The sequence below is a fragment of the Coptis chinensis genome, unplaced genomic scaffold, assembly GCF_015680905.1.
Source record: "Coptis chinensis isolate HL-2020 unplaced genomic scaffold, ASM1568090v1 utg1247_pilon_pilon, whole genome shotgun sequence".
Taxonomy (NCBI): domain Eukaryota; kingdom Viridiplantae; phylum Streptophyta; class Magnoliopsida; order Ranunculales; family Ranunculaceae; genus Coptis; species Coptis chinensis.
This window is the reverse complement of record NW_028238098.1, coordinates 35,739-57,147: the sequence shown is the minus strand read 5'-3', so window position 1 is coordinate 57,147 and position 21,409 is coordinate 35,739. Positions and strand designations below refer to the sequence as shown.

At 37.2% G+C, this 21,409-nt stretch overlaps 3 protein-coding genes across 6 annotated transcripts; 2 read left to right on the top strand and 1 right to left on the bottom strand.

Annotated features, from left to right (window-relative positions):
- Positions 1 to 374: 374 nt before the first annotated feature.
- Positions 375 to 4,438, top strand: RGLG4 (Ca(2)-dependent phospholipid-binding protein (Copine) family). The gene is made up of 11 exons (XM_086586508.1): positions 375 to 841; positions 1,608 to 1,692; positions 1,863 to 2,003; positions 2,126 to 2,239; positions 2,587 to 2,684; positions 2,767 to 2,846; positions 3,065 to 3,170; positions 3,335 to 3,462; positions 3,570 to 3,693; positions 3,789 to 3,845; positions 4,019 to 4,438. Exons 1-11 carry the CDS (start codon positions 647 to 649, stop codon positions 4,103 to 4,105), a joined length of 1,215 nt encoding a protein of 404 aa, XP_086442634.1. The 5' UTR covers positions 375 to 646; the 3' UTR covers positions 4,106 to 4,438.
- A 1,210-nt stretch (positions 4,439 to 5,648) lies between these two features.
- Positions 5,649 to 19,010, top strand: EMB1135 (RING/FYVE/PHD zinc finger superfamily protein). Of its 4 annotated transcripts, none has more exons than XM_086586549.1 (32): positions 5,649 to 6,270; positions 6,977 to 7,042; positions 7,158 to 7,357; positions 7,441 to 7,571; positions 7,815 to 7,891; positions 8,211 to 8,392; positions 8,654 to 8,731; positions 8,937 to 9,069; positions 9,970 to 10,030; positions 10,110 to 10,191; positions 10,791 to 10,919; positions 11,028 to 11,171; positions 11,260 to 11,359; positions 11,617 to 11,742; positions 12,107 to 12,174; positions 12,302 to 12,474; positions 12,569 to 12,662; positions 13,878 to 13,975; positions 14,061 to 14,196; positions 14,374 to 14,480; positions 14,934 to 15,029; positions 15,143 to 15,230; positions 15,322 to 15,442; positions 16,177 to 16,282; positions 16,389 to 16,512; positions 16,592 to 16,669; positions 16,751 to 16,869; positions 17,515 to 17,568; positions 17,663 to 17,765; positions 18,013 to 18,141; positions 18,378 to 18,489; positions 18,700 to 19,010. In XM_086586549.1, the coding sequence occupies exons 3-32, from the start codon at positions 7,175 to 7,177 to the stop codon at positions 18,726 to 18,728; spliced, it is 3,261 nt and encodes a 1,086-aa protein (XP_086442675.1). In that variant the 5' UTR covers positions 5,649 to 6,270; positions 6,977 to 7,042; positions 7,158 to 7,174; the 3' UTR covers positions 18,729 to 19,010. The 4 variants fall into 4 exon arrangements, 3 of the variants coding, with proteins under 3 accessions (XP_086442675.1, XP_086442674.1, XP_086442673.1); XM_086586548.1 differs by having other exon boundaries at positions 5,662 to 6,270; positions 7,184 to 7,357; XR_015210084.1 differs by having other exon boundaries at positions 5,666 to 6,270; positions 7,184 to 7,357; positions 16,432 to 16,512.
- LOC147474157 (metacaspase-4-like) lies at positions 19,011 to 20,815 on the bottom strand. Its single transcript, XM_086586550.1, has 2 exons — positions 20,267 to 20,815; positions 19,011 to 20,145 (listed from the first exon to the last, which is right to left on the bottom strand). Exons 1-2 carry the CDS (start codon positions 20,610 to 20,612, stop codon positions 19,184 to 19,186), a joined length of 1,308 nt encoding a protein of 435 aa, XP_086442676.1. The 5' UTR covers positions 20,613 to 20,815; the 3' UTR covers positions 19,011 to 19,183.
- Positions 20,816 to 21,409: the final 594 nt, after the last annotated feature.

Sequence of the window (21,409 nt, the reverse complement as noted above, 5' to 3'; positions counted from 1 at the left end):
CAATTCATATTTCCTTGAACAATCCTGTCTCCGATACTTAATTGCTTCCCCATACCCTTTTCTACTGTCAAAATAAAGACTGAATTGACTGGTCTTGCGTAAATTTTTGACTCGTCCAAGGTCTGATAACACAAATTTTTGACGTTGTTGAGTTGCACTCTTTTCATGCACACATGACATATACCGCCAGCCACCACCTCTTACTGTCAAAAAGAACGTTCGAAGTCTTCGAACAAAGTCACAAACAACAGACAGAAATTTTATAATTTTAAGGTGGTCCACTGGGGTCTTGGCCATTAAAGCTTTAACGTGTTACAGGGTTTTAAGACTTCAGATAAGACTTTATTTATACTTAGACATCGATGTGAATTATTGTTGCCCCTTGGAGGGGTCACTCTTTTCAGTGGAATCAATAAAGTCACAACTAAAAAAAAGAAAGAGAAAACACTAAGAAATTTCAGGAACGAAGTATCACATGATAACTTCTACCCCTTCAATTAGCATCAGATTCTACAGCTTTAATGTCATGCAAGTTGCGTGGTGAGCTCCTACTGCTACTGATGCCAAAGGATAGTTACAAGAGCATTCAGCCATACATATGCTCTTGTGTTTATGGACTTGTCAATCAAGTATCTAGGCGAAGCAAATGGGTAATCTGTTCCAACGGTTGCAACGTCCCAGGGCTCAAAGTGTCATAGATAAATCAATATCTCGACGAAGAATGATGTCTCACTCTTCTTCTTCATCTCGTAGTATTAGTACTAGTAAAGCTCAGGGTGAAAAGAAGCCAACCCCAAAGAAGTATGCTCGAATTCCGGATAATTACACTACTCTCGACCAGGTCTGCGTCTTGCCTTTTCTCTGTCTCTTTAGCTGTAAGCTCACTTGTCCATGTGTTGGATAAAAATGAGAAATGTACAAGTGGAATGGTTTGTTTGGCTCAATGGAATACAGCAGGAACTGATGGGATTATTTCACTCTTATTTCACCTCAATTGCTAAGTGTGGTCCACCTATGTTCTCTCCCTGAGCTTCCTCTCATATTCATAGAATTCGTCCATCTACATAAGTTCGGGGTTATGGAGAAATTGGCAATTTGACAAGAACTTGCACTAAAATCGATGATTTACGCCAACAATATTTATCTATGTACATGTTCTCACTATGTTGCACTTAAATTGGACAATTTCTAGACAGAAAATGCACTTGGGCTTATGCTGTTCTCAAATGAGCGTGTTGGGGGAAGTAAAATTTGGTTCCCCAGCCACCCGGAGGCAATAGCTACATGAAAAATTAGAAAGAGAAAGGAAAGTACACCTGAACTTAAACGCTCATTGAGAGCGCATTGTGTTCACTACAATAGTTGTAGTTTTGTAACTAATGTGATATATCTTATAAGCAAGAAAAGAGCAGTGAAGTTAGTTAATCCATGGAAACACTAAACAGTTAGTTATTTACAAAGGCAGGAATACATACGCATTACTACGTGAGTACCAGATTACACTCGAATCTTTATATTAGAAGAACATGAATTCATCATTGCTTATTTTAATTTTGAAATCATCAATAAATATGGTGCAAGTCACAATGGGCATTTGCATTTTTCAGGTCACTCTTGCCCTGAAGGATTCTGGTCTTGAGTCATCAAACCTTATACTTGGAATTGATTTTACAAAAAGCAACGAATGGACAGGTTTGTGTGAATAAGGAAACTGGTGTTTTAAAACGAACCGCAATCCCAATTATATTTAACAGTGCTGTATTATCTCAGAGTACTGAGTACTGTCTTGCTACTGGTTTCACTGTTTTTTCTCACTTTGTTTGTAGTAACTATTAAGTAACATCTTTATATTGGTTTTGAAGGCAAACAATCATTCAATAACCGCAGCCTACATGCAATTGGTGACACACCTAATCCATATGAAAAAGCGATTACAATCATTGGGAAGACATTGGCTCCCTTTGATGAAGATAACTTAATTCCTTGTTTTGGATTTGGCGATGGTTAGTCATCTTAATCCTTTGCTAGTTTGAAATATTGTTGTCGTTTTATCTGATAACAAGTTTCCATGTTGTTGCAACCCTGGAGGAACTGTTACTCACTTGGTTGTTTTTGCTGATAACAGTCACCACCCATGATCAAGAGGTGTTTAGCTTTCATAGTGATCATACACCTTGTCATGGGTTTGAAGAAGTTTTGGCCTGCTATAAACGTATTGTCCCAAACTTGCGTCTGTCAGGTTAGAAGCATTCTAACTAGTAACTAGCTTTTAAAGATGCCTGCTGATACTAGTTAACAGAGTTATACAGAGGAAAAGTAAATTTATTATCAGCTGTGAACATTACTTTTAAGTTTTATCTAATACCTAAACCAGTAAACCATAACATGTCTTATATATCTGTAAATCCTAACACATACAAACCTTTAATCTCACCTATTTAAGCTTACATGACAATCCAAAAGCCACATTTCCACAGAATATCTTTGTAGAGTTGAGCTTTTCATTTTCCAATTTTCTTCTTGACAGTTGATCCACATTGAATTGAGACTATGAAATCATCTTATAATTGTGATTTTGTTTACAAGGTCCAACATCTTTCGGACCAATTGTTGAGGCTGCAGTTGACATTGTGGAAAAAAGTCATGGACAGTACCATGTTTTGGTTATTATTGCAGACGGACAGGTCACGATCGAAAGATTTTGTTGTCGAATTGTTTTTGGCTTCCATTCTACGCAGAATAATCGTTCTTCTCCTTTTCATGAAGGTCACGAGGAGCATTGATACAAATGATGGAGAGCTTAGCCCACAGGAGCAAAAAACTATTAATTCAATAGTAACCGCAAGGTGAAGTCCTGCATACATTTGGCTCTATGTTTTCTTCCATTTGGCATAGTTGTTATCCATATATAATTACATATGTCATAGTTTTATTTTTAAGTTACTAGACATTCGACAGTCGGTTATGGTAAACATGGGTATCTGCTTGATAGTGCCTATATGATCGATTTCATTCTCCAGTACAAATTAAGTTTGAGTGAATTCAAGAATAATTCATTTTACAGTTCATATCCACTATCCATTGTGCTTGTTGGAGTTGGTGATGGACCATGGGAAGATATGCATAGCTTTGATGACAAGATCCCTTTGCGTGTATTTGATAATTTTCAGGTAACCCCTTTCAAATTTTTTTTTTTTTTTTTTTTCCTGTTAAACTATAACAATAAATGAAGATAATTTTTCTTTTAAAGAAGAATAGTCAATTCACTAGAAAGGATTTTAGGACCTCCTTGGTACACTTCATAAGTTTAGGTATATACTTGGACATTTTGCAGTTCGTCAACTTCACTACGATCACGACTAAAAATGCTAGCCAGTCTGAGAAAGAAGCAGCATTTGCTCTTGCTGCTCTAATGGAGATACCTATTCAGTATAAAGCAAGCATGGAACTTGGTCTCCTCGGGTAAGTCTTTTAAACAACATTGCTAAACTGATGATGCATGCATTGCTTGACTTGAGATTATCTTTGAACCTTTACTTATATAATTTATATATTCTACTGGACAAAAGTCACGTAACAGGGAAAGCAAAAAAGGTAATTCCACGCCCGCCACCAGTCCCTGTTGCTATGAGGTCGCAAAGATCTGAATTATCAAGCAATGTTCAGGAATCTACTGTACAGGATAATAACCAGGTAATCATCAATTGTTCATTGTTATATATCTTCAGTACATGATTTCTAGCTAGCTAGTATTTGAAAGTGTTTCTAAAGTAGTATAATGAATGTAGGCATGTCCAATTTGCTTGACCAATACGAGGGATCTAGCCTTTCAGTGTGGACATATGGTAAGTTACACCAGTACTTTTAAGGTTTCAAACACAAGAATGATCTATTTCCTTTCAATTTGTTAATCCTTCATGCACCAGAGAACCATGAATTAGTGTGCTTATAAAGTGAAAAGTTTTTATTTAACTCTCTTGCAAGGAGTTTAAGCAACAATTAATTGTAATGTTTGCAGACTTGTCGTGAATGTGGAAGGAACTTGTCAACTTGTCCTATATGTCGTGCAACAATCAGGTCTCGCCTTAGAGTATATACAGGTTGATTGGAGCAACAACCAGTAGCTTGTGACTTGTCTAAAGTGAAAATGCACTGTTAAGATCAATCACCTGTCCTTTCCTGCCTATTGTGTTGTGGAAAACAGTATTATCATTGTACTCGTAAAATATTTACTCGCAGCAATCCTTGTGTATATATCTCGTTCGAAATCTTTTGTGGTGATAACAACATTGTACAATTACGAAAATAATGTCTGTGTAATCTTGAAAGTTAAGATATACACAAAGTTTATTCTTTTAGTGCCTATTAAACATGTTCAACTGAAAATTTTATATTACGACATTGAACTAGATAATATACTGCTTGTGCAGTTGTGCCACCAGCTTTTTCATATTATTTTGTGCCATGGGCTTGCCGAAAGAGTTGTAGAAAAATGAGAGAATAGATGTTATTATAATTCAACAATGACATACACTGATGTATAAGGTCGGCTAGGGAAAGAAGGGGAAAATGGAGCATGTCAATGTTTTGTATGTGCATATTGAAGTAAAAATAAAAGGTGCATTAGGGTGTTTATACAAACGACAGTCTCCGGTTGAAGGGTGTTTATATATTTTTCACTTTTTAAACATCAAAAGAAGGATGAGAGCTGGGGTTTGTCAAAACAAACACTGATGGTTTGGCTCTTGGCAACTCAGATCTTGGTGGTGCGGGAGTAATATTCAGAGGAAACAATTCAGAATTGTTGGGAGTTCTAGCTCATGGAATGGGGATGACTACAAACTATAATGCTGAACACACAAAGTGGCTTAGAGTTTAGGGTGCAACACTCATTCCAAAAAACACATTATGGAGCTATACAAGACCAAATTATATCACAAAACTAGAATGTCCTTACTGGACGTAATATAGATTTAGTTAAGTTTTGAATTGTAAGTTCTAATAGCATGTAAAACTTTTACTTCTTGTATATTTTTTCATTCTTTATAAAATCTCTACTTGCTTGCAAAAAAAAAAAAAAAAAAAAAGGCACGGAACAAATGGTTGCAGAACTCAGATTTATGAATGTCTCTATTTATCCTCTATTTATCCATGAGCGTGAGCGAACTCTTGAGGTCACTATTCAACACTCTCACAAAAAACCACTTTATACGTGTCACTCTCCCATGTGTCTGTCCGTACCCCTAAATAACCCTTATTTTGTGTCTGACCGTACCCCCTCTCTTTTCTCATTTTCCCTTCGACCTCCAACCACTCCCAATCTCGCCTCCAAACTGTTCTCACAATCTAAGAGTGATTTACACATCCTCAATCTCCCTCTTTCACTCTTTCCTCTCTCTCCTTCCTTTTCAACCAAACCCAACTCTCTCTCTCCCCACCACAAACTCATCTCTCCCTCTCTTCTCCACCTCCGCTCACGCCCCCACTGCCTTGCAGTTATCTAGTATACACAAGCAGTATATTATCTACTTCAATGTGGTAACACAAATCTCAATGCTCAGCTTCTCGACGGACGTGATTGTACGACATATCTTAACCGTACACGTGCACACGTAACTAAAACTAAAAACCGAACATGAAAAATAGATAGATAGGTGTGCACACGAAGTAACAAAAAAACAGTCAGAAAACAAAACAAATACGAGGAAGTTGAAGTTCGTAGATTCACTCATTCATTCGTTCGTGAGCGCCAACATTTCGCGCTCTCTCATTTTTTTATCCCAAGTCTCATTTCTCCCCACTACAAAAATGGTTAAACCAACACCCATTTTACCATCACCACCCCTGGTGGTCCCACCACTGTCATCATCATCACAACAAGTCCGATGTGCAGGTTGTCGTATGATCTTAACTGTTAAACCTGGAATGGTTGAATTCATTTGTCCTACTTGTAATTTACCTCAAAGATTACCACCTGAATTAATGCTAATCCATAATCAAAACCAAAGCACCACTAGTAATACTAATTTTCTCTCTCCTCCACCACCTCCTCCTCCTCTTCCTACTTTGCCACCACCACCACCTTCATCTCATGCACATGGGATTGACCCTAGTAAGATTCAGATCCCATGTGCTAATTGTAAAGCTATACTCAATGTCCCACATGGTCTTTCTAGGTTTGTTTGTCCTCAGTGTGGTATTGATCTTGCTGTTGATGTTTCTAAGCTTGGTAATAATAATAAACACTTTGATGTTGAGGAGGTCAATGAGGTAATGCTTACTAGTTTTTTTGTTATGTCTATTCATTGCATAAAGTTTTAATTTTTATCGGTTTCTATTGCTTGGGCTATTGCGGCATTGTATTAGTTAGTAGTTGGTTTCTAATGGTTTCTTGTAATGAATGTCATTTCTATAATGTTTAGCCAACTAAATGACTAGTAAATAAGTTGAGGATAAATAAGGATGGTAGTTAAACCTTTTCTAAATGTTTCTAAATATACATGACTAAAGAGGTAAATTTTAGTAAGAAAGTTTTCAGACTCACATTTGTTGGGTTTTATATGTTTCCACACACTTAATCAAGTAGTTAAGATACTACAGGTGTTTGAAAATGAACAAATTTTTTTTGAAGATGAAGCGACTCAGTAACGTGGTAACATTTTTCAGCTGTCATTTGAGGTGACTGAAGTAGTGTCACCTCCTTTTTATGGAAAAATTTAACGATAAAACATATCCCTTAGTGTTCTTGTCAATCAAGTGTTATGTGTACTAGTGGTGTAGCTTTGTCAGAATGCCCAGCTTTTTGAATCAACTAGGTACCAGTCTCATATATTTTTGAAGAGCTTTGTATGTGGAATTCAGTCTCATATATTTTTAGTAATACTGCTTTATTTATAACATTGAGACAATCCCAAATCCCACTTCCTATTAGTACCTTTTCTATTTTCCCCTCGTTTCTGAATTATGGTCACTTCAGGCAGCTGTTGATGTAGAGCGCGAAGAAGATGAAGGTGGCACGGCTGGAGATACGTTTACAGAATATGTAAGTTCTTTTTAGATTCTGATTGCGAGTTGCAATATGATTTTTTGTTCTTCCTTTAGTTGCTTTTTATGATATTCTTATAGGAGTTGTCATCATAATTAAATATTTGACCCAGTTTAATGATGGGTGGCGATGTTGCAGCGCCCTCCGAAACTTTCTATTGGCCCTCCTCATCCAGATCCTATTGTGGAAACATCTTCTTTGTCAGCAGTGCAACCACCAGAGCCTACATATGATCCAAAAATTAGGAATCAACTGGAAAGTTCCAATGTACTGTCATGCTTGCAGATTGAGACAATAGTTTATGCGTGCCAGGTTTCTTGTCTATCATGACCCTTTCTTTAATATATCTGAGCAGACACATCACAAATAGAGGTTTGATTCGTATTATATCACAGAGACATCTCCAAAAGCTTGAGAATGGTACCAGAGCAGGTTTTTTTGTTGGTGACGGTGCTGGTGTGGGTAAAGGTCGAACAATAGCAGGGTTAATATGGGAGAATTGGCACCATGGCAGAAGAAAAGCTTTGTAAGTGTCTTATGAAGGCCTGAGAACATAAGCTTTCTTATTGTTACTTCTATTACTTTTCATTTCTCAAGTTTCGTAAGGAATTTTACATTAGATAAAGCAAAACACGGAAAAAAGGACCCTTTTTTAGTTTTTTTGCTTAAATACTATTTTTTTTTTCTTGATTGGATGTTTTAGTTTTCTTTTGTTCTGGAAGGTTTTATGTTTTGATGTGGGTATACTTCTCTCTACTTTCCTAAACAGGTGGATCTCTGTTGGATCAGACTTGAAGTTTGATGCACGACGAGACTTGGACGATGTGGGTGCCATGTGCATTGAAGGTAGATACTTATATTTTTAAAAATTGTAAGAAATGACACCTTTAAGTTTATAATCAAATAGCTTGAGATTTGTTTGCTTAGTCCTGCCCTAGTAATATGAGTTTATCACTTCATGTTGTTCGTTTTCTTTCTTCTGCATATGTATTGAGAAGGCGTTTTGAAATTTTATTTCGCAATGGTAGCTTGTTTGTTGAAAACTTATCGTGTAAATACTAAATTAGTCGTTTATGTGTACAAATTAATTTACTTATTACTTTGCAAACTTTTCCAGTATAACATCGTTAAAATATTGAACGTTTCTTCTTGTCGTGTGATGCAGTACATGCTTTGAACAAGCTACCTTATTCTAAACTTGATTCGAAGTCGGTTGGTGTCAGGGAAGGGGTTATTTTCTTGACATACAATAGCCTGATAGCATCTTCAGAGAAAGGTCGTACTCGTTTGCAGCAGCTCTTGCAGTGGTGTGGGCCTGATTATGAAGGTCTGGTGGTATTTGATGAGGTACTAGCTTTATGATTTAATTTGCATTATTGACTAGTTCACTTACTCTCTTAAGCTGCCATGCTCTCACTATTTGATACCTCTCGTAAGTGGTGTGAAATGCAAATCCTGATAAATTACAGGCAGTTGTTTTTCATGGACATAATTACTGAGTTATATTTAATTATTATCTGATGCACATTATCATATGTTTCCATCGTTAAATTTTGTATCTTGTCCACATGTATACCTGATAGCTTAAGTGCTATGATTTTATTGCAGTGCCATAAAGCCAAAAATCTGATTCCTGAAACAGGATCACAACCAACTCGAACGGGTGAAGGTGTTGTTGAGATCCAGGTCTGTGAATTGGAATGAACTCTTTGCATGCATGTTATTATCATTAATCTTTATCTGTCTCAAACACAAACACCTCTTGGTTCTTTAAAGTCACATTTTTCTTTCACATCCTTCCTATGTTTATCTTGATTGTCAGCTTTATATCTTGCTATATGTGTGGTACTTGGTGGCTTTTGGGTAGTACTATAACCATTATTCTCGACAGGCGCGACTTCCTGAAGCTCGTGTTATCTATTGCTCAGCAACTGGTGCATCAGAGCCACGCAATTTGGGTTATATGGTTCGATTGGGACTTTGGGGAGCTGGGACATGTTTCCTTGATTTTCGTGATTTTTTAGGTTTGTAAATTATTGCTTGATACTTTTGATGTTATTGAGATCTGTCTGTTACTTTTGTTTCTGGCAAAGATCAAAAATTTTCTCTCAGATCTGCGTTTCACAGACTTCAGCATTTATTTTTCCAGAGGGACAAGGATTATTCTTGTCCCAAATGTATTTCTTAACTTATCTACTTATGATCAAAAGGAACTTCCGTTGGAAAATAATAAAAAGAGAGGAGGTCTAAATGTTTACCATTTAAGCCTACAAATCACATAATACAGCACAACCCACACCAGCAGGAAGGTTTTCCGTCTAGAGATGAATAAATCAAAAGGGAGCCTGTTACTCCAACAAGTTTGTCTTAATGGTATCTATAAGTTGCTTCAGCCCGAGTTGTGCTGAAAAGTGCAGTTGTTCCAATCAAGCTACATTCCCTCCACGATTCTAATGTGAACCAGACTCCACGACGGTCAGTCTTTCTAAGGGAATGTTCTCATGTGCTAAACGTTCACAAATGTCTACAGCCTTTTAGAGGATGGGACAAAACGACAGGAAATGTTCAAGAAAAATGAGATAACAAAAATGTTGATTGGAATTGTCTTGTAGGGCTGAGGTCATATAGCATGGGGTTAACTTTAGGAGATATGTCCATGATCAGGAAGTGGTGGCAGTAGAGGTTCCAATTCCTCTGTTCTCTTCCACTGGCCTACTTTGTGTGATGCTGGGCATGTTTCCAGAAGTGCTAAGTCTTTTATTCTAATGTTTGTGATGAGCATCTTTATTCTTTTTCTTTGTTTGGTTCAGGTACTATATGATGTCTGATATATTTTTACTGCATTTTTTGCTCTAATAATATATTCAAGTTTCTTTAAAGCTAACCAAAAATGGAAGTTTAATATACAAAATTGGTATTTGCAGGTGCTCTCGATAAAGGTGGGGTTGGAGCACTAGAACTTGTTGCGATGGACATGAAGGCTAGGTTAGTGTGTTTGAGAATGTGCAGAATGAATATTCTGTTGAAGGTGCTGATTATTTTTCTTTTCCTTTTCACTTTTCAGGGGTATGTATGTATGTCGTACACTAAGCTATAAGGGTGCCGAGTTTGAAGTTATTGAAGCCCCATTAGAGGGAGAAATGCTGGTACGACATTCTCACTTGTTTCTTTGCCATGCGCACACAGTTAAAGATTGAGCTGCAATCAATGCTTCTCACATGTAAATTAGATGTTATGCATGTTATTTATGATAGTATTACTATAAAGCAAATAAACTATTTAGTTAAAACTAACAGTGCCTCATGAAGGCTGGTCATGTGATAGATGAAATAACAAAAATGGGGACTTGCGCCTGTTAGTGAAAAATAAGAATTGGTAGACTTAGATGGTATGGACATGTAGAGGAAAGACCTTGTGCACTAGTATGGAGCGGAAGTTTAGTCTGCACAGAAAGTAAGAGACAAAGAGGGTAATGAAAGTTAATGTGAGGTGAAGTTATATACATATTTATTATATATGAAAGGAACCCTTAAAGAGAATTGACATCCTACAGTATTTGGATGAACGCTTGTTGAGATAGGCCACATCCATGCCAACAAGGTAAAAGCCTCCTATCTATTAATTCTTGTTGGTTGGCTTAAATAATGGTGACCATACAATAAGAAACACTAAATAACTCTTGTTCATCTCCAGTTTTATTTCCCACAGCTTCAATATAATCTTTTCGTGCCACATCTGTTCATAGGAAATGTATAAAAAGGCTGCTGAGTTTTGGGCAGAACTGCGTGTAGAGCTATTGTCAGCAAGTACAATTGTTCTTGATGAGAAGCCTAATTCTGGCCAATTGTGGCGACAATACTGGTCGAGCCATCAGGTATAGCTCTCCTCCATATTGTTATTGCACACTGGATCTGTATAAAAAAGTTAATATTCTTTTCATATGTTATTTTGGTGTCTCAATTTTGTGTTCCTTCTGTGGTAGCGTTTCTTTAGACACATGTGCATGTCCGCCAAGGTGCCTGCTGCTGTAAGGCTGGCTAAGCAAGCACTAACGGATAACAAATGTGTGGTCATTGGACTGCAGAGTACTGGAGAGGCACGGACTGAAGAAGCTGTGACAAAATATGTATGTCTATTGTGATCTATCTTTTCTGTGGCTTATGATTTTCTTTTGCTTGTTTTGTTGGTTTACATTTTCACTGGTTTTGAAGCAGGGTCTTGAACTGGACGATTTCATTTCTGGTCCTCGGGAGCTGTTGCTAAAATTTGTTGAAGAGAATTATCCTTTGCCGCCAAAGCCCGATTCTCTGCCAGGTATCTATGCTTTCTTCTGCTTTTGATTGCTAATCATGGCATTCATGGAATTTCATGGTAAACTTCTAAGTTTTGGTTTTCCGGAAAATCAGGACTGAAATATACTTAATAGTTCGACAATATTCCTTTAAAAAGTACCAGAACTTGCTGATTTTCCGATGTAAATGCTAATTTCCAGCTTCTATGCCCCCACTTGGTATTTTCAACTATACTTTAGACTTGAATCTTCGTTTTTTTTTGGTATGCTCTGGCCACAGGAGAAGGTGTGAAAGAGCTTCAGCGAAAGAGGCACTCAGCGACACCTGGTGTTTCATTGGGAGGGAGAGTTAGGAAAGCCGCAAAGAAGGTGGATATTGATGTGGAAAGTGATGAAGTATCTGAAAGTGAGGTTCTCAAGTCTTATAAATGTATTGGGTAGAACATTTTGTGAAGCTCTTTTATAGTGGCATGTTCTTTTCAGAATTCTGGGAATTTTTTATGCATTACCACATTGTTCCCCTTTATAGTTTTTTTCTGACCTGCTGAATATAAGAACTTGGTTCATTATGTAGGCGTAACCTTGGTTTGTGTATGTATTTATTTTCTTTTCGTTTCATACATGATTATCTGGCATGTTTCTTGTCCTCATCTGGTTCTTTGTTTTTCTGTATTGTTTTTATGGCCTCAACTGTTCTTATTTTGAGATGGTGGAACAGAGACGCACTCTTTATTCCATATTTTCTGAATGAATTTGTTTGGCTTATGCAGCTGAGTCTGATCATGACACAGAGTCGGATGATGAGTTTCAGATCTGTGACATTTGCAATAGTGAAGAGGTAACAATTTTCGTTATTTACGTGTTCTAGTACTTATTATTTGATAAGCAGAGATATTTATTTTAGAAAAACCCGTATGCTTATAATGTTGACAATTAATTGTCTAATAAGTGCTCTTCTATTTCAGGAAAGGAAGAAGTTACTTCGCTGTTCTTGTTGTGGCCAATTGGCTCACCCTGGATGTATAGTGCCGCCTATAATAGGTTTGGTACCTGCAGATTGGTCATGTCATTCGTGCAAAGAGAAGACGGACGAGTTTCTTCAAGCAAGACGTGCTTATATGGCAGAAATGCTGAAGAGGTAGGTACTTAGCCAAATCATTATTCCTGTTTATTTTTTTTGGAAACAATTTGTCCTGAAATAAGACCGAATGTTTTATTTTGTTTGATATTAGGTATGAAGCAGCTATGGAGCGCAAGGCAAAAATATCAGAGATAGTTCGTTCTTTGAGTCTTCCAAACAATCCTTTAGATGATATTATTGATCAGGTAGTTCTTATACCACCTCCCTTATCATATATATATTGATTCGTCACCGTAATAAGAAACTTTGCAAAATTGAGGTATATGTGTATCGTTGTTACTAACCTTTTTTGTATTTGGCAATCAGTCTTACCCAGTTAACTGGGATGTTAACTATTGGAGTTAGGAGTGCATAACTGATCCATCTTGGGGTGTATTACAGTGTGCGAGCACACACACAAACACAAAATTTCATAAAAATGTGATCAGTTAGCAAATGTTCAAAAAGCTCGAAGTGGAGTTATCCATTTATCCTCCATATGGAACTGCTCATATTAATGGAAACCAATCACCATTTAACGTCTCGGCTGGTTCAAGTTTGAGTCCAACTGGTTCAACTGGGGATCAGTGGGACACGAGTCAAATATCCAATGTGGATCTGTCTTGACAAAGAACCGCGTGAAACCAGGTTTAAATGAGCGATTTTTTATAAAACTCGGTTGATTTTGTGGTTGAATCGGGACTAATTTAGAAGATTTGAATTTTTTTTAATCCAAATCTGAAAATTGGAAATTAGATATGGGCATGAAGGAGTTAAACAGAATAAATAATGAAAGCCATTAAAGAACCATGGAGAAGATACCCAAAACCAAATCCGAATCCTTATTAGTTCTCAAACAAAACAACTGGTTTTGTGGGGATTTTAAAAAAAATCATCAAAAGAAGATCCGGACAAAAAGCAGAATGAAATCATCGAAAAGGATCTTTACATGTTCTCTGAGAAGAAAGAAAGGGAGTATGAGAAGAAGGATTTGTGTTTTAATCAATGGCACTACACCGTATTGTTGTAATTTCTTGTACAAAAAAGTCGGGAAATTAATTGACACCCACAGCTGTTTAAATAGTGAGAACCCATCTTTCTTAAGCTTATGTCTTTATCTATTTAATGTAGTCTCAGTGATTTTTCCCCAACACAGAATTGATCGTGGTTCTTATTTGACATGGTGGGTTAAACTGGGATCGCCAAGGCCCGATCCAGTTGAAAGAATCAGTTCTCAAAACAATGAGAACAATCCACTTGATTACCCTTTCCCATAAATCAACTAGTTTGCTAAACTTCCTCTATTAATTAGCAATGTCGTGTTAGAAGTGATATATATAGAATATGATCTGCAGTGACAATTGTCAATTGCCCATATTGCATAACTCCAGTGAACAACTTCTACATTAAAATCTGTGCAGCTTGGTGGCCCCGAAAATGTTGCAGAAATGACTGGCAGGCGGGGGATGCTTGTAAGGGCCTCAAATGGAAAAGGTGTCATTTATCAGGCGCGAAACTCGTAAGTCTTGTTATCTTCAAGTTTTATTCATAGCTTAACTTTGTTCTTGTAATATTTGAGATTTCCACCACCAACTATTATGCAGAAAGGAAGTGGCCTTGGAAATGGTTAATATGCATGAGAAGCAGCTCTTCATGGATGGAAAAAAGTTGATTGCTATCATCTCTGAAGCTGGATCAGCAGGCGTTTCTTTACAGGCAGATAGAAGAGTACCTAATCAGGTAGATTTTTTATTATATCTTCAGTCCTTCGGTGGCTTAACATTGGAATGGTGGATATAGATTGATGTGGTAGGTAGAATCTAGAGTCATGCTGTAAATTTTATATTGGCCATTGTGTGCTTGGACTGCTTGCATAACTGCAATTGATTATTATTCAGTGCTTTGACTTTTATGCAGAAAAGAAGAGTTCATCTTACCCTTGAACTTCCTTGGAGCGCTGATCGAGCAATACAACAGTTTGGTAGAACTCATCGATCCAATCAAGCGTCTGCACCTGAGTATAGGTGGGCTTATCCATCTTTTATATATTTCTAATAACCGCAAACAACTTTTATTTCTTCCATTTGGAGCATCCCCTGTTTCTTATATATGTTATGTTGCAAGGTTTTAATTGCCCTATGCCGGACTATGTATATCAACGCGCCCCCTCAAGTATGGGGTAACTTCAAACACGTAGATGAATTTTATGGTACCATAACCTCATACTCTTAAATTGGATCTTCCAACTCAAAAATGATTCACAATAAGTGTAATGGCCCCATGTGGTATTACTAACGCTACGAAGATGAACATTAATCATTATGATTGGCTGTAGGTTAAGGTCTCGTTCAAATTTAATAATTCTTTATTTATTAGATCACTGGTTACTCATTAAAATATAATTGCATACCATTTTTGAGGCTGAGAAAAGTCTGTAGGATTATTTGATCATTTTCACATATTTCCATGCTTTGCAGGCTTTTGTTCACTAACCTTGGGGGTGAACGCCGGTTTGCTTCTATTGTCGCTAAGAGATTAGAAACTCTTGGGGCCTTGACACAGGGAGACCGCAGGTATATGGAATTCTTTGCTGAGATTAATAAATGCTCTTTGATATTATTTGTATGAAGGAAGGATAGCTTTTTCAGGTAAATATATGCTCACCCTGATGATGCATATGTTGCAGGGCTGGACCAAGTTTGAGTGCATATAATTATGATAGTGCATATGGGAAGAGGGCCTTGGTGTTGATGTATAGAGGAATTATGGAGCAGGTTTTATCATCACATTTACCTCCATTGTGCCTGGTTATTTGTGAAAATTGAGATAAATGTTTCGTGAATTGAATGGTCGTTTGCTTTTCAGGATCCTCTACCAGTTGTTCCTCCTGGATGTACATCGGAAAAGCCAGAGACGATTGAAGAATTTCTCATAAAGGCAAAAGCTGCTCTTGTGTCCGTCGGGATAGTTAGGGATTCGATTCTTGGTAGTTCCTTTTGTACTGATGTTCTTTAAACAAAATGAAAACCTGCAGTTCGTTTAGTTTTTTTTTTGTTATTTTCGTCCAAAAAGACTTACAACAAGAAGTTAAGAGATGGGAGTTGGAGGAGAACTTTGTCCTAAAGGTGCAATAGATAATAATAGATTACATACCCTTTAGGAATGGGATCTTCAAGTTTGCTACCCTTCTCAATGAAGTTTATGCCTGGGTTCTGTATTTTTCTTGGGTATAACCTTAGAGTTCACAATTTGAAATTGTAGACCGATCAGTCTGTTGTAAATTACTCCATTATTTTCTCACGGAATTCACTATTCAGATACCATATTTGCAGCAGTACTAGAGAATAATTTTACCAACTATTTCTGAGCCTTAGCATATTGGATATGTTGTTCTTGATAAGTAACTTTTGGTATTTCTTAAACTGTTTATAGCATTGTAAACAAATGGAACTTAAAAGCCGTTTCCCTTCTTTCTGAACAAAGTCAGTACACAATTTACTAAAAGAAAATGCACTGACCACCAAATATTTATTAAACATGTATACCTTGAGTAAGACGGTAAAATTTGCAGCATCTAATGATTATTAGCAATTTAAGTTGCCACGTTTTGGTTTTTGGGTTAGTGCAGTGCGTAGTTAATTTAGATGTATTATTACTCTTCAAGAGAAAAAGAGTTCCAATTTTTTTGATAATGAGTTGATTATTTTTGTTGTGTCTCAGGCATTGGGAATGGGAAGTTTTCTGGTCGAATAGTCGATTCAGATATGCATGATGTTGGTCGTTTCCTTAATCGTCTCCTGGGCCTGCCTCCTGAGATTCAGAATAGGTGTGTCTGTTGATTTCTTCGGACAAGATAATTGATGTATTTGTTGGATCATCTTTTATTATCAGTATTATTATTTAAAAGTGTTAACTATCACCATAATCTACAGGCTATTTGAGTTATTTGTCAGCATTCTTGATCTTCTTGTTCAGAATGCACGCGCCGAAGGACATTTTGACACGGGAATTGTTGATATGAAAGCAAATGCTATTGGATTGCAGGGACTGCCAAAGGTAAAACGTCATAAAAATGCCCCCAGTAGTCATTAAGTTGCCCTTGGTCTATAAACTCTTTGACTTGGTTTTGCTGCAGACTGTTCATTTGGATAAGTTATCTGGGGCTTCTACTGTACTTTTTACATTCACCTTGGATCGTGGAATCACATGGGAGGTAGAAAGTTGGTTATTATTGACTCATGTTATCATTATGATCTAAAGTTGATCACTGACTTTCTCTATTACTGCTTTTTAGTCTGCAACAACTTTGCTTGAAGAGAAGAGAAAGAGTGCTGTTGATTCTACAAGTGATGGGTTTTATGAATCTAGGAGGGAGTGGATGGGAAGAAGACACTTTCTATTAGCAGTTGAAGGGTATGATGTCATTTTCTTTTTTTTTGTCCCTGTTTTTGTCTCTTCCCCATTTGATGTGATGAATATCTGGAGGTACGAAAGGCTATTGTGTTCATGACTATTCAGGGCCGTTTTTAGACCACTGTGCCTACCACTCGAGGTTTGTAAGGGTTTTACACTCAGAAATTTAATTTCTAAACCTCATTTCAGTATAATCAATAATGTGTACTAATTACTCTGCCCTCGAGACTTCTACTGTTATAGAAAAATAAAGAGATCGAGTTCCGTACTAACATGTGACCAAAGCCATGGTTCAATGGTGGATTAATTGCTAGGTTATAGGTTTTAATTTTATGGGTGGGTTGTAGGTTCAAACTATTGTATGGTGAATAAGTTCGTTAACTGTGTTGCAACACAATCTTCAACTGAAAGATTGAGTAATCGCATTTGTAAAAGGTTTTTATCTCCTAAATCATTAGACAGCCCTCTTGAGATCTTAAAAAGTTCTTTGTAAGCAGGAATTTCCTCCTTTAAGGAGTCATAATTTATGTTACTGAAAACCTTCCGTTTCGGCATGTTGTATTTCTCCCACTTCATTGAAATTCATGTACTAGGTACTCCTTTTTAATTTGATCTCCTGCGTGTTTCTACTCGTATTGGTTGCAGTTCTACTTCAGGAATGTTCAAGTTATTTCGTCCAGCTGTTGGAGAGGCATTAAGGTGTCCCTACTCTGCGCTATATTGTGTCATCACATTGTTTTATTTTTTAATCTTACTTCTCAGTGTCTGTAATCTCATCTTTTATTTTCTCCAGGGAAATGGCATTGCCTGAGCTAAAAAACAAGTACAGGAAGATTGCATCCTTAGAGAAAGCCTGTAAAGGTTGGGAAGATGAGTACATGGTTTCTTTTAAACAGGTAAATTTATCTCATATGTAGTCTGTGTGCTATGTGCCTGTAATTTATCTTTGGATGGATAAGAATCAAAGTCATGATGATAAATAGCTCTTACACCAAACTGACTTTGATGTGATCTTTTATGATAAAAGCTGCCATTTTTTTTTGTTTGTCCACCGAGAATATGTCACTAGAAAATTCTTCTTTCTTCAACTATACTGTTACACAGTCCTTTTATGTTAATGAGCTTATTGTGATTAAACTGCAGTGCATGCATGGACCCAAATGTAAGCTTGGGAGTTTCTGCACTGTTGGCAGAAGAATACAAGAAGTGAATGTGCTGGGTGGCCTCATTCTTCCTGTATGGGGAACTATCGAGAAAGCCCTTAAAAAGCAGGTACCTGTTGCTGAATTTATAAAGTATCCTTTTGTTTTGCTCAAGTTATTATTTAATTGCTCAACCTGGTTGGGGTCTTCCGTAAACAATACTAGACTTGGAATGCTGATTTGTTTCAGATGTTATATAAGTATGATTGGCGACCTAGATGATATTAACTTATGTTACTGTCATCATTTCCTTGATGTAAATGTTTTATCTATAATAATTCAGACCCAACCTTACCGTATTGACAGGCTCGCCAAAGTCACAAACGAATACGTATCGTGCGTATAGAAACGACCACAGACAATCAGCGAATTGTTGGGCTTGTTATCCCTAATGCAGCAGTTGAATCAGTACTGCAAGGTGTGTTCAGTTATGGTTGCTTTACCTTTCCATTTGAATCATGCCATAAGTAGACAGTTCATTCCTCACCAGTATAATTATATGCTGCAAGGGGGTAAACACTTTGTCCTCCACGCAAAAGAATCTTTTACCAAATCTCTTACGAGATTATCTAAGAATTGAATTATCTACTGACGTGTGTTTTGTTTTTATCCCATATATTGGTGACAGGGTTAGGATGGGTTCAGGATATTGATTGACTGATGGTGAATGAGGATGATAATTTTTGATTAGCTAGCAATCTCTAGTACCATGATCACGCAGGCAGATAGTTTTGCTTTTGAAATTAGTCCAGCTCAGAAAATCAAGCTGTTGTTTTATAGCAGAATACGGAAGCTAAATTGTAACTTCCAGCGCATGTAAACTGAAATGGGAAGACTTGATCCTTCCTAATTTCAATATGATTTTTTGTATTTTGAGCCCATATTCTTGTAAAATATCAACAATATTGTATCAGCAATGTAAAAACAACAGTTCTCCAATTTTCGTCTCAACCTGAATAGATAGTAAATGTCAACCCCATTTTACTTTTCACATATATGAAAGATCTTATTGTCTACAAACAAAGTTGAAGCCACACAAGCATGCCACACATGAAACACTCACAATTATAACGTTTCAGCAAACAAACAGAGCAAGTCATAAAAATAGAGATTCAGCAAATGAAAGGAGCATCGGCATGGTTGTCACTGCAGTAGAGGCCAGGGCGCTGGGTAAAACCTTGGCGTTTGAGGATCTCTCTTGCCTTAAGAACCAGATCCTGGTTGGTAACTGTACCATCTGTCTCGGCAATAATGGTTTGAATTGCATTGCTTAGAGCTCCATATGCCCCAGCATTGCCAGAGGGGTTTGCATCTGCAGACGTTTGGTTTGTTTGGCACCCACTAACTAAAATTCCACCATCAGGAAGTGCTCTTTTACCTGAACCGGCATATACATCTTTTTTGCTGTTGATTTTGGTTGCTGCAGCAGGTTTAGCATAGTCCTCATCATTCTCTTCCAGTTTCTGTTTCAGAAAGTCCTGAGCCAGATTACCAACCATTCCCATAAGTCCCCCACCACCACCACCACCACCACTTCCACCTTGATTGTTTAGTTTACCAACCATGCCCATAAATCCCCCACCACCACCACCACTTCCACCTTGATTGTTACCTTGTTGAAGTCTGCCCATGATGAACTTCATGAACTTTTTAACCTTGGGGCTAGAATCCTCTCCAAAGATGTCAAACAAGGCAGGCCTCAGCTTTCCAACATCTATGTCATCCTTACCAGTCTTCTCTTTTAGAATATCTATCAGAGTTGATAGAGGTAGTGATCGACTAATACTCCTTTGGTCGTCAGAGGGTTCCTCTTGTTCACTCTCAGTGTCGTGGCGTCGTCCATGGCCTCCTAAAGGGAGATGAATTCCACGAGACTCAAATGCACTGCCAACTTTCTGTTTCAGGAAGCCTTTGAAGCTTGATTCACTCTCTTCTTCTTCTTCTTCTTTCTTTGTGCTTTCACCAATTTGTTCTTTCGCCTCATCAATTAGTCCACCACTGTGGCACGAATCCGATACAATTGTTATACGACAACCATGTGGAACGTTATCAACAAATTCCCTGAAGTCATCGTCTGCACATTCCCCATATAAATGTTAGCAACTGGAATTAATATAATCATCCCTTGGACTCATTTAGAGATGGACATCACATGATCATAACCAAAAAAAAAAAAGAAAATAATCAAGGCATACCTGTGATGAGATTCATATCAGAAGGAACAATGCATTCATCATAACCAGTATCATCATCCTCCCCAGTTTCAGCTGGTAAACGTGTACCATGTCCACTATAATGAAAAAACAAGACATCCCCAGGTTCCGCTGATCGAATAAGATCAGCAAGAGCCTTTCTAACATTTTTACCCGTAGGCTCAGTGTAAGAGTTATCAGTATCAATCAAAACAGTAATATCTTCTTCAGAAAATCCATAACGCTGGAGCAAACATTCATGCATCCTCTTAACATCATTGATGCAACCTTTCAGTTCTGCCTTTGTTCCTGGGTAGTTGCATCCAACAAGAAGTGCCTTCTTTGCCATGATCCGATCTGAAAATGGTGCAAAAAGTATATGAGATGTGGATTGGATTCAATGGATTATAAAGGAAAATGAGGTGGTGTGTCAGCAATAATGGAAAGCTTCTGTATTTATATTATATTACTCATTTGGCCATAGACTGTTCTACACCATACGTCCATACATGTCCAATTTTGGTAGCCATACAAATACTACGTGATTGCCTCTCATTAAGGAGATGAAATGAAAAATAATTATCTTATGGACGAACCGCGTTGACTTCGTGTGCTACTTTAGTCATTGGTACATTGCCTTGTCGGCAAATACAATAATTCTTAGGGAAATTTAAAATAAATGTATGAACTGCCCATGCGGCAAGAAATAATTTTTTCGACCTTTCTTGCAGCTTAAGGGGATTGCTTTTTTTGTTAACAAGCTAGACACACATGCAGTGTGTAGTACTTGACACAGTTTAATTTACGTACTTGTTTAACCTTAGAGTACTGTTCCTCTATAACCGGTACAGAGATTAATTTCTGTAACCGTGTTATTTAACCGTTGGATCGTCTTAAAATACACATATTTGTCTCGAAATACAGACCTTAATCTCGAATTTCGTATATTGTATATCTCGACACAGTTTTAACAGTTAAATAATATGGTTACAGAGATTAATCTCTGTACCCGGTTATAGAGGAACCGAACCTTAAATGGTGTCCAGAAAATCTCATCGCAATTTACAACATTAATGAAGATATAAGTAGATTTTGTTCTTTTCGGAATGGTGATTTGGATCATATATAGATGCACGAGTGTAGCTT

Coding starts and splice junctions, on each gene's coding strand:
- EMB1135 (XM_086586548.1), top strand. CDS start 5,809: ATGGTTAAACCAACACCCATTTTACCATCACCACCCCTGGTGGTCCCA. Junction 8,732..8,936: donor AAGGTGTTGTTGAGATCCAG/GTCTGTGAATTG, acceptor TATTCTCGACAG/GCGCGACTTCCTGAAGCTCG. Junction 17,569..17,662: donor GCTGTTGGAGAGGCATTAAG/GTGTCCCTACTC, acceptor TATTTTCTCCAG/GGAAATGGCATTGCCTGAGC.
- RGLG4 (XM_086586508.1), top strand. CDS start 647: ATGGGTAATCTGTTCCAACGGTTGCAACGTCCCAGGGCTCAAAGTGTC. Junction 2,847..3,064: donor AATTCAATAGTAACCGCAAG/GTGAAGTCCTGC, acceptor TTCATTTTACAG/TTCATATCCACTATCCATTG. Junction 3,694..3,788: donor CTGTACAGGATAATAACCAG/GTAATCATCAAT, acceptor TAATGAATGTAG/GCATGTCCAATTTGCTTGAC.
- LOC147474157 (XM_086586550.1), bottom strand. CDS start 20,612: ATGGCAAAGAAGGCACTTCTTGTTGGATGCAACTACCCAGGAACAAAG. Junction 20,146..20,266: donor TGATATGAATCTCATCACAG/GTATGCCTTGAT, acceptor GGGAATGTGCAG/ACGATGACTTCAGGGAATTT.